Below are 16,447 nucleotides of genomic sequence, written 5' to 3'. Positions count from 1 at the left end.
ATATTTTCTTAATATTGTTTTTTTTTTTCATGCTAACATATTTAAAGATTGACTCAAACCATGTGTTTGCTAGTAGGTTGCAAAGATCGTGTTATATTTTATTTGTGTTGTTTCTCAATTGATTTTTGGTTTAGTTATTTAAGAAAACGATTATTGAATTATTATTTTAGAAACTAGTTTTTTATTTAATTAATTCGAGAACTCTATTATTAATTTAGTTATTTCATGAACCGATTTTTCATTTATTTAATTTAAGGAACCAATTTTTGATTTAACTAATTTTTGTGTGTTTTTTAATCTCAAATTTTTAACTAGATGATAAATATAACCGGTTAGTATATCTTATATTTTGTGTTATTGTGTCTTATTTATTTGTATTCATTATATTATACGGATTGAATTATATTATACGGATTGAATTAAATTCAAAATATCAAACCGCACTATGAAAAAAATAGTGCGCATTGAGAAGACGATCCAATAGACACAATTCAAACTCCAAAAATTGACAATTATCTTCTTGAGTCATTTTAACCATAAATCATCATCAATACTTCAAAATCAACCAATAAATATTTTCCACATTTTTTGTATTATTTTATTAATATTTTAATAGACAAGCTACACTATTTTTCCGTCTATAAAATATGAGTTATTTCTTTAGAGAACTCGAAGTTACCATCGTCTATCTAGGGAGGTGACACCCTTTGCTGCTACCATGAACTACCCTTGTTTGTTTTGTTTATTCCTTCCTCTGGGTTTCTTTCAATGAAAGATTTCAGTTATCAAAAGAAAAAAAAAACACAATTTTCAGCCAGGTAATTGCATTGTTGCTATTCAGAATCTTGTGTAGATAAAAATAAACAGGATACTAACCTGTAACAGCATTGACATCAAGATGAAAAGATCAATCCACCCATAAGTAAAATGGTGTACCACAATATTCATAAAATTGTAAGCAAAATGAATGTTTAATGTGCCGATTACAGCAACTTCTTCCTCTTCCTAGAGAATCCATAGGAAAAAGAAAAGAAAAATCCACGAGAAAGAAGCATTACAGCCCTTAAAAGTCTCGAGTTTTATTAGTAAATCAAAGGAAAAAAAAATTGCTTGTGAAGCGCTATGTGTGAATAATTTGTTGAACTACAAAATGGAATAGGCAATGGATGAAAATATCAAGCAGTAGATTCCTTCAAATATGCAATAAGGTCGGCACGATCCTGTGGTTTCTTCAGTCCAGGGAAGACCATCTTAGTTCCAGGAATGTACTGGAGAACAAGGGTAGTCCAGGGATCAATATTGATAATCATTTGAGAATACAATAAACAAACAAAGTATGAGAATAGTTGGAAGAAGAAAGAACAAGTCATTACCTTCTTGGGATTTAGCAAGTAATCATACAAAGTCTTTTCCTCCCAAGTCACAGCCATGTTCTTGTTAGCAGCTGAGTAAGAATATCCAGCAGTTGTTCCAGACTGCCTTCCAAACAACCCATTCAAATTGGGTCCTGACATAATCATCACATTATTTAGGCACATAAGTGAATCAGGACCATACTCCAAACAACAGATTAACTACTTAGAAACAGACCACATAAGTCCCAAGTCCAAAAGGCCTGTCCCAACTTGTGTCAATCCATTATTTAGGATCATCAACAACTACTTTGTAAAAAAATAAAAAAAAACAAACCTTATCATCTTAAATTAATTGGAAAATTTGACAAATTTCACAGTATCCACTCAATATTTTACATTCTGCTATAAAGGGCATTTCGTAAATATAAAAACTAACAATGACAGCCCCATAAAAAAGCCTTCCTTTTGATACTCATATACAAAATCCATTAATACATCAAACAAGAAATATCTGAGCTGAATCAAAGCATCCCGATCTCAAATTTTCTTAATAGAAAACAAATCCAAACAAAGAGCATGAAATTCGTAAATTTTCTGAATCAATTTTCTTAATGTTAGATCCAAAGGTACCTTGCTTGTGACCGGCCCCTTTATCAACAGTGTGGCATTGAGCGCACTTGGTCCTGAAAATTTTCTCCCCTGTCTTCGAATTTCCGGGAGGAGCTTCGTCGAAGGATGCCATACTAACAAGATTGTAAATCAATAACAACTCTACAAGCATTTGCAAAACTAACAAAATATCTCCAATTCTGAAAATCTATGAAAACCATAATCGAAAGCACGTGTTCGCTATTCCGACCGTAGAGGAAGGTTCTTGCTATTTTATATGTAATATTTCATGAATAATACTTAAAACTTTGAAACTATATATACATATTGACCTCTATGCACAAAAAATTGTGATTCAGATTGAAAATGATACAAATTCAGAAAAATTAAAAGTTATATTTGATTTTGATCAACAATTCAAAAACAGAATCCCAAAAAAGAAGAATAGAAACCCAGATCGGAAATCAATTTAGAAGAACAAATAAGTAAAAGATTTACCGTGAGTTGTTGCCGTTTGCTGTCGTCGATCGTCTGCGAATGGATCGTACGCGATGGAGAGAGAGATGGCTATTAGGGTTTTTTTTAGAATATTAAATGGTAACTAGATTGCTATATGTAATAATATATAATATATAAAAAGTTAAAAATTATATATAATATTATAAAGAAATTTTTACACCAAAAATACAAATTATACACTTTATTACATATAAACCTACACACGGTTAAAGCAACTTTTTTACCTTTTCTTTATATTTTATTACACATATACCACATACACATCACATCTATGCACCAGTCACGTCAACTCACCTATCAACCATCATGCATCCCTCAATCACTTCCCTCTCTCTTTTTCTTTTGTTTTCCTTTGATTTTTTTATTTCATTTCAGTTTTTTTTTTTTTTTTGAAATAACAAATAACCTCCATTGTTGAACCTTTAACTCCCCACGATTACTCAACCATTTTCCCTCTCATTTTTGTTCTTCCAAATTTTTTCAACTCCCACTAAACCATCCCATAACCTTTTTCTCTCTTTCTTTTTGTTTCCCAATCTTTATATAAAATGGATGTGACCCGTTCTTCTTCATCTCCTTCCCCTGTTCAAAAAAAAAAATTCAAAATGGGTTTGAAATCACTAGCTAATAAAGCTAAGGGAAAACGTCCTTTTATTGAGGAGGAAGACTCTGATTTTGCTCCTCCATTAACGAAGCGTGGGAGAGCTCCTCCTAAGAAGAAAACAAAGGTCCGTGTGCAAGAAAAAATGGCTGAAGATGTTTATGGGAAAAACAATAATGTTGGTCTTCTTTGTTCGAACTGAGGTTTGTTTTCGGTTTCATTTTCGTTTCCCCCCATTTTAAACATTTTCTTGTATTTCCATTTCATCGTTTTGGTTTTTTCTGGTTTGTGATATTTTAGGTTTTTCATTTTAAAATTTCGTTTGGTTTTCTTTGGATTTTTAGGACTTTAATTTTGTTTAATCAATTTTATTTTGTTCTTGGGTTTGGCATTTTAGTTTGTTTCTTATTACTTTCGTTTCATTTTTGTTGTGTTTTATGTTCTGTTTGTGTTTCTAGTTTTTTTTAGATATTTTGAAACATTTGTTTTTGTTTTAGTGTCTCTAATCAGTGGGTTTTAGTTTTTTTTTTTTCTAGTTTTTTAATAGTTTAATATGTTTATGTATGATGTGTTTTGGGAATATTATTAAGTATAGTTGTTTGCTGTTCTTTTTTAGGTAACAATTCGATTTAGATGTTTGTAGTTTATATTCGTAGAGTTGTTTCTGCTTGTCAGTTTGTTTTTAGTTTTTTTATAGTTTTATTATAGTTTGTATACTTGTTTATTTACAATTTATATTTATTGCTGTTAATAAACTATAATAAAACTAAAATGAAAATATTAAGAAACGTTTAAATTTATTTCAGAAACTAACTATTTCTCAAAGTGTTTTCTCCTTTTCTTATTTCCAAAATAAATTCTTGCAAACAATTGAATTAAACTAATATAAAATAATGATGCAACTGTAAATCAACTTGAAAAACCACAACACTTAATTCAATTTAATATAGTTGTGGTCATTGTGCTTTTTCATCAGTTTTATTTGAATCAGATCAATTGAATTAATAGTTGTATTTTTCTCGTTTTGGTTTCATTTTGGTTGTTTTGCAGTTTTGAAACGAGCGCGTATTTTCATCTTCATGGTTCGCTCTGTACAGCTGAAGGCTTAGTGCATGTGGTATTTTTGTAAATATTTGTATGTGGACTGTATAAATGTTTAATGGGCCGGCCCAAAGTATTTTTGTAATTTTTTTTCCTTTTTTGTATTTTTTTGTTTTTTTCCCTATTATAAATTTATAAATAATTTATATTTTTCTGAATATTATATACAAAATGACCTTTAGTTTTGAACTTTATTACATATAAAATAAATACACAAATTAAGTTGTCTAGTTTTATAATTTTGACAATAAAAGTTAACCACTTGAGCTAGCTCAAGTGGCTATAAGTGGGTATGTATTGGAGGTCCTGGATTCGAGTCCCACTTAAAATATGGTTGTAATATATAAACGCTTAAATAAATAAAAAAAAAACAATAAAAGTTGAGGAGTGGTTTGTAAAAATAGTTTTTATAAAAGAATTTATTAGCAAAATAATTTTTTATAATTGTTAAATTGTGTTGTGCCACCATAAATAATTATTATAATTGCAAAACAAGCATAAATTTATACTGTGTGATCATCATGATGGTTAATTAAGTGAAACTATTTAGCAAATTTTAGTATTTTAGTATTTCAAAGTTTAGAAAGCACAATTTAATACATTTTTATATAAAAAAAAATTATTAATAAAATAACTTTATAAAAACTTTTATTTGCAAAATAATCATTAATGATTGCAAAATCAACCGTGAGTTACATTGTGCGACTATAAACGACTATTATAGTTGCAAAATGACCATGAATTTACAAAGTGCGACCATCATAATCTCATAGAGTAAATTAAGTGAAGTTATTTTATAAATTTTAATATTTCAAATGGTTAGTTTGATAAATTTCTCTCATAGTTTGGTAACATATTAGTACATTGACAAAATTAACATGAATTAGACAAAAGACCTCTTAATAGTACAATAGAATCTTTTAAGAAAATTCTTTGGAGTAATACTTAAAAGAGTCATTGACAATACATGCAAACTTACTACCAAATACAAAATGCATAATTTATAATTGGTTCATTTTTTTTTTTTTTTTTGAGATGTTACTTTTTAAACTTGTGATTGTTTTAGTTTAGCACTAATGGTTGGAAAGGCCCTGAAAATGAGTGGCTGAGAAAGCTAACCCTTGGGTGGAAAACACTTAAAAGGTTGAGGCCTATCCCAAAGGAATCCACACTAAACAAACAAAGATTAATGCGGAATTGAAAGAGCTTTGATTATTATTGAAGTTGAATTAATTGTTACAGAGCAATGGAACCTATATATATATATATATATACAAAGGCTGTGATCAAAACCAGCTAAGGGAGAGAAGTTAACTGAATTAACTAACTCTCTGACACAACTAAACATCCCAAGAAAAGGGGAAAAACAGTTAGTTAATTCAGTTAACTAACTGAGAACAAAACTAAAGGAGTGAACAAAACTAAAGGAGTCAGGAGCCACGAGCCAACTTGATTTGTAAATTTAATACCCCCCCCCCCCCTCAAGATGGACGGTATACATCGTATACAGCCATCTTGCCTATGTGAGAATTGAGTATAGTAGAGGCAAGGGGCTTGGTAAACGCATCTGCAAGTTGCTGGTTTGTGTTGACAGGGCTGAGACGCAATTTTGCTTTGTTGATTTTGTCACGAATAAAATGGCAGTCCAACTCAATGTGTTTTGTTCTCTCATGGAAAGTGGGATTGTTTGCAATGTGGATAGCTGATTTATTGTCACAGTATATAAAAGCCGGTTGATGTTGGGGAATTTGAAGGTCTTGAAGCAGGTATTGCAACCATGTAAGTTCACTGCCGGTGGCAGCAAGGGCGCGATATTCTGCTTCAGCAGAACTCCGAGACACGGTTGGTTGTTTCTTAGTGCGCCAGGAAATTAAACAATCACCGAGGAAGATGCAAGATCCTGTGGTGGAACGTCTAGTAATCGGACATGAGGCCCAGTTGGAATCAGAATAACCGCGAAGATGTAGGGAAGAAGCAGCAGAGTACATTAAACCTTGGCCAGGAGTTCCTTTTAAGTATCGTAAAAGATGGTGTGCTGCTTGGAGATGAGGTGTTCGAGGAGAAGACATGAATTGACTGAGTAGATTAACAGCGAATGTGATGTCAGGTCTCGAGAGAGTGAGATATAGTAATTTGCCTACAAGTTGTCGATATGTTGAGGGTTGTTCAAGGGGTTCGCCTTGTTGATCATCCAATTTAATTCTTGGATCCATAGGAGCTTTGGCTGGTTTAGAACCGATGAAACCATTGTCTTCCAAGAGTTGTAAGGTGTACTTTCTTTGAGATAGAACCAAGCCTTCTTGTCCACGGGCTATCTCAAAGCCAAGAAAATATTTGAGTGTGCCAAGAGCTTTGAGGGAGAATTTGTCATTTAAGGTAGTTTGTAATTGATGGAGAAGAGACAAATTTGGACCCGTAAGGATGATATCATCCACATAAACCAAGATGGCAATGAAATCGTCTTGGGAACCCTTTGTGAATAAAGTATAGTCAGCTTGGGATTGAATAAAACCTTCTTGAATTAGAGCATCAGACAATTTGTTGTACCATTGTCGGGAAGATTGCTTTAGGCCATAGATTGATTTATTTAGTTTACACACTATATTGGAATTCGTGGCAAATTCTGGGGGAAGAACCAGTCCTTGGGGAAGTTGCATATATACTTCTTCATGAAGATCGCCGTTTAGAAACGCGTTATTGACATCAAGTTGCAAAGTATGCCATTTCTTGATGGTAGAAATAGCTAAGAGAAGTTTAAAGGTGACCATTTTTGCAACAGGTGAAAAAGTGTCAAAAAAGTCTAAGCCTTCTTGTTGAGTATATCCTTGAGCGACAAGACGGGCTTTGTGTCTTTCAATAGAACCGTCACTATTAAGCTTGATTTTATACACCCAACGACATCCTATGGCTTTCTTGTTGGAAGGCAAACGAACATAGGTCCATGTCTTGTTTTTGAGTAAGGCAAATAATTCTTGCTGCATAGCGTGATTCCATATGCGATGTTGAGAAGCTTGGCTGTAATTAGCAGGTTCAAAAAGAGCTGTTATGACAGAAACAAAGGCTTTATGAGTGTCAGATAATTTTTCATATGACAAAAATTTATCAAGAATATGGGGAGTAGAATTTTTGTCCTGTAATAGAGAATGGCATTCATAATCACGCAAGTATGTTGGTCTTTTGGTGACTCTGTTGGTGCGCCTGGGAACAGGAGGGGTTTCTCTTGGGTGCACTAGAGGAGTCTGAGATTCGGCTTCTTGTTCAGCAGAAGCATGTTCAGCAGGTGATGCTGCTGGTGTTTCCATAATGTGTCCGTTGTCTTGCTCTTCAAAAGAGTCATTAGTGTAGGAATTATCATTTGTAATTACAGGGAAATCATCAACATCAGTATTAGATATGTTAGGAGAAGGAAGAACCATGGTGGAGAATGGATCAATGTAAGTTTGTGAGACATTTAAACGATGAAAGGGATATATTTTTTCATGAAAAATAACGTTTCTAGAAATAAAAATTTCTTTAGTATTAATATCATATAACTTGTACCCTTTTACACCTTGTGGATATCCAATGAAAACACAAGTTCTAGCCCTTGGTGAGAATTTGTTTCTGTGAGCATTAAGAGTGCTTGCAAAAACAAGGCATCCGAAGTTCCTCAATTGATCATACTTAGGCAGTTTGTCAAAAAGGACTTCATAGGGGCTCTTGTTGTCAAGATTTGGTGTAGGAGTTCGATTTATTAAATATGCAGCGGTGAGTATACATTCTGTCCAGAAGTGTATGGGCATTTTGGCTTGAAAATATAAAGCCCGAGCAACATTTAGAAGGTGTTGATGCTTTCTTTCTGCTATAGCATTTTGTTCGGGGGTTTCAACACATGTGAATTCATGTAAGATACCAAATTTTGAAAAGAGATCCTTAAAGATTAATTCAGGTGCATTATCAGACTTGAAACATTTAAACACACATTTAAATTGGGTTTGAACATAAGCTAAAAATTCAGGTATGATTTTCACAGCATCTGATTTTTGTTTCATCAAAAAAATCCAAGTAAATCTTGTCTTATCATCAACAAGAGTGAGAAAGTATTTGTGATTGGTATGTGAGGGAATGTGATAGGGTCCCCAAGTATCACAATGTATTAAATCAAACTTAGATTCCGCAAAACCAGTATGTTTAGAGAAGGGTATTTTCTTTTGTTTTGCCAAAGGACAAACATAACAAGTAGTTTGTTTATGAATATTGTCAATACTACAGTGAATCTTATTACAAAGTAAGGCCAGTCGTTTATGTGAGGGATGGCCCAAACGACAATGCCACATATCAGCTGTAATAATATTGTTGCAGGTATTAATCTGACCATCTTCAAGAACATATAGACCATTCCAAGCTTTACCTTTGCCAATCACATTCTTGGATTGTTTTTCCTGGATGCAAAAACTGTCAGTATAGAACTTAACTTTAAGTTCATTAGTCCCAGTTATACAACTAACAGATACAATATTAAATTTAAAACCAGGGACATATAAAACGTTTTCAAGAACCAGCTGATTTGAGATAGCAACAGTACCACCTTGATTCACCATTATAGCTTCATTATTTGGTAAGATCAACCTAGTTGAGGGCACGCAAGAAATACTTTGAAACATTTTAGGATTATTACATATATGTCTGGTTGCTCCAGAATCGATTATCCATGATGTGTCAAAGAATTTAGATGAGGCATAGGTAAGAATTATACCTGAATTACCTGTTGAACTGCTAGGATCGCATGTACTCACAGTGGTTTGTTGATTGGCAAGAAGATTAAGTAGTTGTTGGTATTGATTGGCATTTAGTTGAGGCAAAAGAGTGTGAGCTTCCTCTGATTTTTCTTTGTTTTCTTCACTGGTGTGGAATTGATTTGCCATGCCTTCCTTTTGTTTGTTTGTCTTGAAACCAGGAGGATAGCCATGGATTTTGTAACATCTTTCAATGGTATGTCCATGGATGTTACAATGTGTGCAGAAGGGTCTTCCCTTCTTGGGATTTTGATTTTTCTGGTTTGGATTATCATTCTTGTTCCCTTTATCTCCTTGAAAAGCAAAGGCATGACTGGTTGTGGGATCGTTTCCTACAGTGATGGTTGATCTCTGATTTTCTTCCTGAGTGACAAGGTGAAAAACCCGATTTACATCAGGAAGAGGATCCATTTAAAGGATGCTCCCACGAACTTGAGAGAAGTTGTCCGAGAGTCCCATGAGGAAGGACATTATATACTCCATGTGATTGTATTCTTGCATTTTCTTTACTCCACCACAGGAGCACCCATTGCAGGTGCAATTTGGCCTATAGTTGGCTAATTCTTCCCAAATGGTCTTCAACTTGGTGAAGTATATATTGATTGTTTGTGCTTCCTGTCTCAAATTCATTAGATTCTTTCTAAGATTATAGATGTGAGGACCATTTCTTTGTTGAAACCGAGTCTTTAGATCATTCCATATGTTGGCAGCAGATTCATCATATAGAATACTGGAAGAAATTTCTTTTGAAACCGAGTTTAATATCCAAGAAATGACAATATTATTGTTCCTCACCCAAGCATTATACAAAGTATAATCTGAGGTCATTGGTTTAGGAATACTTCCATCCAAGAACCCAATTTTATTTTTGACAGATATAGAAAGTTGCATAGCTCTACTCCAAGAAGCATAGTTATCTTGTCCAGTGAGAAGTTGAGAGACAAGAACGTTACCTGGGTTGTCGCCATGGTGCAGGTAATACGGGTTTGATGGATCTTCCAGTGGGTTTTTGTGATTGATGAATTGAAGATCTTGATTTCCATGTCCTGTAGAAGCAGAAGGACTATCAACAGACTTTGAATTGGGATCTTCACTTTCCATTTGAATTACGGAAGGAGTTTCATTCGACATGAATGAAACACAGAAAACAGAGGGATGAACGCAGTGATTAGAACGTCGGAGGGAACAAAGAAACGCGACGTCTGCACAGGAGAAGGAAGCCGGAGAAGGAGACCGGAGTAAGCAGGATCGATCAGGGAAAGTATATCTTTCCCTGCTCTGATACCATAATGCGAAATTGAAAGAGCTTTGATTATTATTGAAGTTGAATTAATTGTTACAGAGCAATGGAACTTATATATATATATACAAAGGCTGTGATCAAAACCAGCTAAGGGAGAGAAGTTAACTGAATTAACTAACTCTCTGACACAACTAAACATCCCAAGAAAAGGGGAAAAACAATTAGTTAATTCAGTTAACTAACTGAGAACAAAACTAAAGGAGTGAACAAAACTAAAGGAGTCAGGAGCCACGAGCCAACTTGATTTGTAAATTTAATAAAGATAAATCCTAGATTTTGATACAGAATGATTTTGCTCAATAATTTTGTGACTCATACTTTGTTTATATATATGTGCAGGTATGAAATCTATCTCCCTAGATGCTCTAAACTCTCAACCTTAAAACTTGGAATTTGTTTGGACATAACTGATAAGGGAATTGCACATGTTGGTTTTTCTTGCTCTAAACTCAATGAGCTCTATCTATACATGTTGATTTTTTTCATTCCATTTTTCAATTCTTTAATTGGTGTACTCCCCAAACCAATGAGTAACTTTTATTAAATACTTACAAGGAATGAGTTCTCAAGTTTGTAAATATAGTACTAATAATAGTAATAGACATTGAGTTAATTAAATACTTATAAGGTTAATGATTTGTTTTAATATTTCTTTGAAATGTGAAGCTATCTTATCATATTCAATTCATTACTTTATATACGTTTTTCAGACCTTTAATCCCACATCGACTAAGGAGTTAGTCAAGGAGAGCCTACCACCTATAAAAGCCAAACTTGTTAGGATGACGTGGCAGAATACATGCCCGTGCTGAGTATTTTCTTCCTATAGTTTGCAAACCCTACACAAAGCTCCCAACTTTCTTGCACAGAGAAAAAAAAAATGGCGTCTTTCGACGAAGCTCCTCCCGGAAATTCGAAGACGGGGGAGAAAATTTTCAGGACCAAGTGCGCTCAATGCCACACTGTTGATAAAGGGGCCGGTCACAAGCAAGGTACCTTTGGATCTGATTATAATTTACGAATTTCATGTTCTTTATTTGGATTTGTTTTCTATAAAGAAAATTTGAGATCGGGATGCTTTGATTCAGCTCAGATATTTCTTGTTTGATGTATTAATGGATTTTGTATATGAGTATCAAAAGGAAGGCTTTTTTATGGGGCTGTCATTGTTAGTTTTTATATTTACGAAATGCCCTTTATAGCAGAATGTAAAATATTGAGTGGATACTGTGAAATTTGTCAAATTTTCCAATTAATTAAGATGAGAAGCTTTGTTTTTTTACAAAGTAGTTGTTGATCCTAAATAATGGGTTGACACAAGTTGGGACAGGCTTTTTGGACTAGGGACTCATGTGGTCTGTTTCTAAGTAGTTAATCTGTTGTTTGGAGTATGGTCCTGATTCACTTATGTTCCTAAATAATGTGATGATTATGTCAGGACCCAATTTGAATGGGTTGTTTGGAAGGCAGTCTGGAACAACTGCTGGATATTCTTACTCAGCTGCTAACAAGAACATGGCTGTGACTTGGGAGGAAAAGACTTTGTATGATTACTTGCTAAATCCCAAGAAGGTAATGACTTGTTCTTTCTTCTTCCAACCAACCTCATACTTTGTTTGTTTATTGTATTCTCAAATGATTATCAATATTGATCCCTGGACTACCCTTGTTCTCCAGTACATTCCTGGAACTAAGATGGTGTTCCCTGGACTGAAGAAACCACAGGATCGTGCTGACCTTATTGCATATTTGAAGGAATCTACTGCTTGATATTTTCATCCATTGCCTATTCCATTTTGTAGTTCAACAATTATTCACACATAGCGGTTCGGAACCAATTTTTTTTTCTTTGATTTACTAATAAAATTCGAGACTTTTAAGGGCTGCAATGCTTCTTTCTCGTGGATTTTTCTTTTGCTTTTCCTATGGATTCTCTAGGAAGAGGAAGAAGTTGCTGTAATCGGCACATTAAACATTCATTTTGCTTACAATTTTATGAATATTGTGGAACAACATTTTACTTATTGGTCGATTGATGATTTTATCTTCATGTCAATGCTATTGGTATCCTGTTTATCTACACAAGATTCTGAATAGCAATAATGCAATTACCTGGCTGAAAATTTTGTGTTTTTTTTTAACTGAAATCTTCATTGAAAGAAACCCAGAGGAAAAAGCAAACAAAACAAACAAAAGGGAGTTCATGGCAGCAACATATGTGTCATCTCACCTCCCTAGATGATGGTAACTTTGAGTGTTTATTTATTACGAGAATTGTTTACTAAAGAAATAATTCATATTTTTATTGATTTTTATGGTAACTTCATGAAGATGTGAAAAATAAAAAAATGTGGAAAAATATTAATGGGTTGATCTTGATTCGTGATGATGATTTGGAGCTTGAATTGTGTCTATTGGATTGACTCAATCCGTACTATTTTATTTTTCTTATAGTGTAAATTTTATATTTTGGATCCAATTCAATATGTACAATAATTTAAATTACAAAAATATGACATTTATAAATTTTTCATTTTCTTATGATTTTTTTTCACATTTAATGTTTTTTTATAGTATTTGATACATCATATTTTTGTAAATTTAATATTTAAACTCATATTTCATGATTTTGTTATTAGTCTAATTGGTTTTATTTTTTTTTTTTAGTTTATTTTGCATTTGCATTTTAGAATTTTTATTTCGCTATCTTTTCATTCTATTGTAATATTTTTAGTGGGTTTTGTGTTTGCTTGGGATATTATTTGATTATTAGTCTATATTATAATATTAACACACCTCTATTTGCGGCAAAACCCCTTAAAGTAGGCAGGTTTTTGCAACTAAACCCTTGATCTAAAATTTTGGTGGTAAAACCTCCTAAACCCAGCTTCTGTTAGCAGTTAGCCATTTTTGTCCATTTTTGGGTGTTAAGTGACAGGTTGGAATGTCTACGTGTACACAATGTACACGTGGCACAATTTAATTAGTCCACGTAATAAATATTTAAAATTAAAATATAAAAATTAATTATTTTTAAATTAAAAAATCAAAAAAATATTTTTATTTAAAAATCAAAAAATTTATTTTTATATTTATTTTTCTTTTTTTTTTTCTTTTCTTTTCTTTCTTCTCTCTTCACGCCTTCTTCTTCTTCACTCTCTAACTTCTTCATCTTTGAAACCCTAGCCCCTAAAATTAGCCCCATCAAACCCCAGCCTTCTCCATCAACGTACCCATCTTTCTGGCTCCTTCGGCTTTGGCTTCCAAGCTGTTAAGCTCCTCCTCCGCCATTCTCTCCATTTCTTGCTCGAATATTCTGAACTCGTTCATGGCGGCTTCCATGGCCGATTCGAGCTGTTCATCTGCTTCTTCCAAGGCGATCTCGGCTTCCTCCGTTTTGTGGTGGCTTTCGAGCTCCAAGGCGGCCCAGGATCTGTAAGCTTCGACCTCGAAGAGCTTCATTAGGTCTTCGATGGTGGATGGGTCGAAGTTCTTGTCGTTAAGAGCATGATCTGAGAGAAGGGTGAATTGAGAGATGAGAGACTCCATTGTTTTCTGATTTTGAGTGATTTTGAGTGTAATGAAGAGATCAAAGACTATTTTGTTTGTTTGGATGCCCAAAAAATTCAGATCTAAAATAGAACACAGTGAGTGAGTGAGTGGGTTGAGAAGAGAATCGGCGAAGAGATCTGGACAAGGGAGAATCAGCGTGAATTGGGCGAGGAAAACTAATATAGAGAGCTGGTGGTGGTTTGGGCAAGGGAGAACGATGATGGTAGATGTGGTCTGAGGCTTGAGATTAAGGGAACAACGAAAAAGAAAGAAGAAAGAAGAAAAAGGAAAAAAAAAAAAAAAAGGAAAAAAAAAAGAAAAAATTTATTTTTTCTAATTTTAACTTTTTTTTTATATATTTATAAATTAGAGTTTTTTTATATTTTTTTTTTAATTTTAATATGGATTTTGTTGACTGGGCACTTGGGCTACCCAGCCACATAAGCAGAAAACGGGGTCAGTTAGACGGGGGAGTGCAAATAACCCTTTTTTATATATAATTTCTCTCTCTCTCTCTCTCTCTCTCTCTCTCTCTCTCTCTCTCTCTCTCTCTCTCTCTCTCTCTCTCTCTCTCTCTCTCTCTCTCTCTCTCTCTCTCTCTCTCTCCTATGTTTTTTTTTTTGTTATTCTTTTATGGTTTTTCTTACCTTTTTGTCTTTTTAATATTCTTTATTTTTTTTTTCTTCTCTCTTGGTTATAGTTGCTGATTCTCTTTGTTATTTTTGTTCCCTATTGTATGCTTAAATCAGCTTTTTATTTTTGAGCAAGCAAATAAAAAATTAATCAAAACAGAGAATGAAGTTAGAAATTTAGTTATTAGGTATTTATATAAAATTTATGTATTTGAAATTGAATTATAAAGTTAGTATCATTTTTAAAGTTTAGTTATTAAACATTGTGTATTTTTTTTTATTATGCTATTAATAAAATTAGTTTTTTTTTCCTCTTTTAATAAAATATATAATTTCTTTTAATATTAATAAAACTGATTTTTAAACTTAATATGATTTTTAGATTATATTTTTTTTTGCATTGTGTTATTTTCTTCATTAGTTTCTTTATATAATAAGAATAATAATAATAATATTGCTAATTAAGATTTTTGTCCCCTTAACTTTTTTAGCTTTTAAAAATTCTCCCTGAACTATTGAGATTGTTAGATTTAAGGACTTTTGTCTAATTCCATTCAATTTTAATATTTCAGTGATTGTTTATGTACTAAACCATGCTCCTCATATCTACTAAATTATGCCCCTCGAACTTTGACATGTAGTAAATCATGCTTCCTGAACTTTCATCTATGTTAGAATTTTTTTACTAAAAATTAGATAAAAATCCTTATATTCAACAATCTTAATAGTTTATGAGGTATTTTTAACGACCTTAAAAGTTATCTCTCAAACTCTGCCTGTTAGGGTTTATAAAACACTCAAGAAATATATAAATCACAGATCCAAACATATTCCTAAAAGTGCTTTAATATAGAAAACCCTAAATCATAAATCTATAAAGCCTTTGCTAAATTAAAGAAGAAGAAGATGATAAAATATGAGCGGAAGCACTAACCTGAAGCCATTGTTGGAGATTGCAGAGAAGGTTTTAATCTTCTAAGAATACACTATTTTCTAGAATATTTTCTCTGATGGGGAAGGAGAGAATACAGAAACCCTAGTGTTTCTTGGGGACCACTACCTATTTATAGAGTCATTTTAGAATAACTCTTGGGTATTTATAATTTGGCCCCTCAACAAATTATAAATTAACTTATGGTATCTACACATTATTTCCATGACAATTTAATACCCTTTTGATACCCATAACATAATTGGTCACTTAATTTTGTATCACACTTTATAATAGCATATACATTATACATATGTGCCCACATAGGATTTTTAATCCAACAATCTCCCACTTGGGCAACATATGTTACCTGATAAATGTATAACCTTATGAGCTCAAAATTTGCTATTATGTAAAGGTATTTCAACAATCTCGTCCATCAACTATACCCATTTAGGATCAAAGCGATTTTCGTCATATCAATCATGACTAAACCCATCAATGGTCACATATACAAATATAGCCAAATGACATAGATCAATCATGGATGTGTAGCATGGAAATTACATGCAATGTGAACCGAACATGCCTATTTCCAACTGGTCCTCCTTAAACCGAAGTGAGGTCAAACTTAAACATAACAAAACAGAGTGAATAAACTGAAAACTTTATTTCTGATCAGAAAATAACCAAATACATAAATGTCTTAAAACAAACATAAAGCAAAGAAAATACAAACTCCCACTAAATCATGATATCCTCAAGCAATACTACACCCATATGAGCAGTGTGCTCATGAAAGACCTTGGGTGGTAATCCTTTTGTGAGCGGATCCGCTATCATGGAGTTTGTCCCAATATGCTCTATGGAAATCTGTCCACTCTGCACTCTTTCTTTCACAACTAGGAACTTTATGTCAATATGCTTTGACTTGGATGAGCTCCTATTGTTATTGGAATACAACACTACTGATTTATTGTCACAAAATATCTTAAGTGGTCTTTCTACATTCTCCAAAATACGCAGCCCAGTGACAAAGTTTCTCAGCCATATTCCCTGATTTGATGCC

At 33.1% G+C, this 16,447-nt stretch overlaps 3 protein-coding genes across 5 annotated transcripts; 1 reads left to right on the top strand and 2 right to left on the bottom strand.

Annotated features, from left to right (window-relative positions):
• Positions 1-919: 919 nt before the first annotated feature.
• Positions 920-2,602, bottom strand: LOC115698034 (cytochrome c). Of its 2 annotated transcripts, none has more exons than XM_030625219.2 (4): positions 2,463-2,602; positions 1,986-2,098; positions 1,374-1,507; positions 920-1,268 (listed from the first exon to the last, which is right to left on the bottom strand). In XM_030625219.2, the coding sequence occupies exons 2-4, from the start codon at positions 2,095-2,097 to the stop codon at positions 1,176-1,178; spliced, it is 339 nt and encodes a 112-aa protein (XP_030481079.1). In that variant the 5' UTR covers position 2,098; positions 2,463-2,602; the 3' UTR covers positions 920-1,175. The 2 variants fall into 2 exon arrangements, with proteins under 2 accessions (XP_030481079.1, XP_060957730.1); XM_061101747.1 differs by having other exon boundaries at positions 1,986-2,100; positions 2,466-2,575.
• A 7,915-nt stretch (positions 2,603-10,517) lies between these two features.
• Positions 10,518-12,287, top strand: LOC115697955 (cytochrome c). 2 transcript variants are annotated; one of them, XM_030625136.2, is made up of 4 exons: positions 10,518-10,602; positions 10,974-11,255; positions 11,702-11,835; positions 11,941-12,287. In XM_030625136.2, exons 2-4 carry the CDS (start codon positions 11,144-11,146, stop codon positions 12,031-12,033), a joined length of 339 nt encoding a protein of 112 aa, XP_030480996.1. In that variant the 5' UTR covers positions 10,518-10,602; positions 10,974-11,143; the 3' UTR covers positions 12,034-12,287. The 2 variants fall into 2 exon arrangements, with proteins under 2 accessions (XP_030480996.1, XP_060957729.1); XM_061101746.1 differs by having other exon boundaries at positions 10,522-10,690.
• A 1,073-nt stretch (positions 12,288-13,360) lies between these two features.
• LOC115697805 (uncharacterized) lies at positions 13,361-14,112 on the bottom strand. Its single transcript, XM_030624938.2, has one exon. The coding sequence runs from the start codon at positions 13,810-13,812 to the stop codon at positions 13,468-13,470; it is 345 nt and encodes a 114-aa protein (XP_030480798.1). The 5' UTR covers positions 13,813-14,112; the 3' UTR covers positions 13,361-13,467.
• Positions 14,113-16,447: the final 2,335 nt, after the last annotated feature.

This window comes from Cannabis sativa, chromosome 7 (genome assembly GCF_029168945.1).
Source record: "Cannabis sativa cultivar Pink pepper isolate KNU-18-1 chromosome 7, ASM2916894v1, whole genome shotgun sequence".
Classification (NCBI taxonomy): Eukaryota; Viridiplantae; Streptophyta; class Magnoliopsida; order Rosales; family Cannabaceae; genus Cannabis; species Cannabis sativa.
Note: the sequence above shows the minus strand (reverse complement) of the source record. Positions and strands in the feature narration are given on the sequence as shown.

What these genes read in the sequence shown, in the direction of transcription:
- LOC115698034 (XM_030625219.2), bottom strand. Translation starts at nt 2,097, where the DNA reads ATGGCATCCTTCGACGAAGCTCCTCCCGGAAATTCGAAGACAGGGGAG. An exon ending in AGGGGCCGGTCACAAGCAAG is followed by an intron (nt 1,508 to 1,985) that starts GTACCTTTGGAT and finishes TGATTATGTCAG; the next exon opens with GACCCAATTTGAATGGGTTG. An exon ending in ACTTGCTAAATCCCAAGAAG is followed by an intron (nt 1,269 to 1,373) that starts GTAATGACTTGT and finishes CTTGTTCTCCAG; the next exon opens with TACATTCCTGGAACTAAGAT.
- LOC115697955 (XM_030625136.2), top strand. Translation starts at nt 11,144, where the DNA reads ATGGCGTCTTTCGACGAAGCTCCTCCCGGAAATTCGAAGACGGGGGAG. An exon ending in AGGGGCCGGTCACAAGCAAG is followed by an intron (nt 11,256 to 11,701) that starts GTACCTTTGGAT and finishes TGATTATGTCAG; the next exon opens with GACCCAATTTGAATGGGTTG. An exon ending in ACTTGCTAAATCCCAAGAAG is followed by an intron (nt 11,836 to 11,940) that starts GTAATGACTTGT and finishes CTTGTTCTCCAG; the next exon opens with TACATTCCTGGAACTAAGAT.
- LOC115697805 (XM_030624938.2), bottom strand. Translation starts at nt 13,812, where the DNA reads ATGGAGTCTCTCATCTCTCAATTCACCCTTCTCTCAGATCATGCTCTT.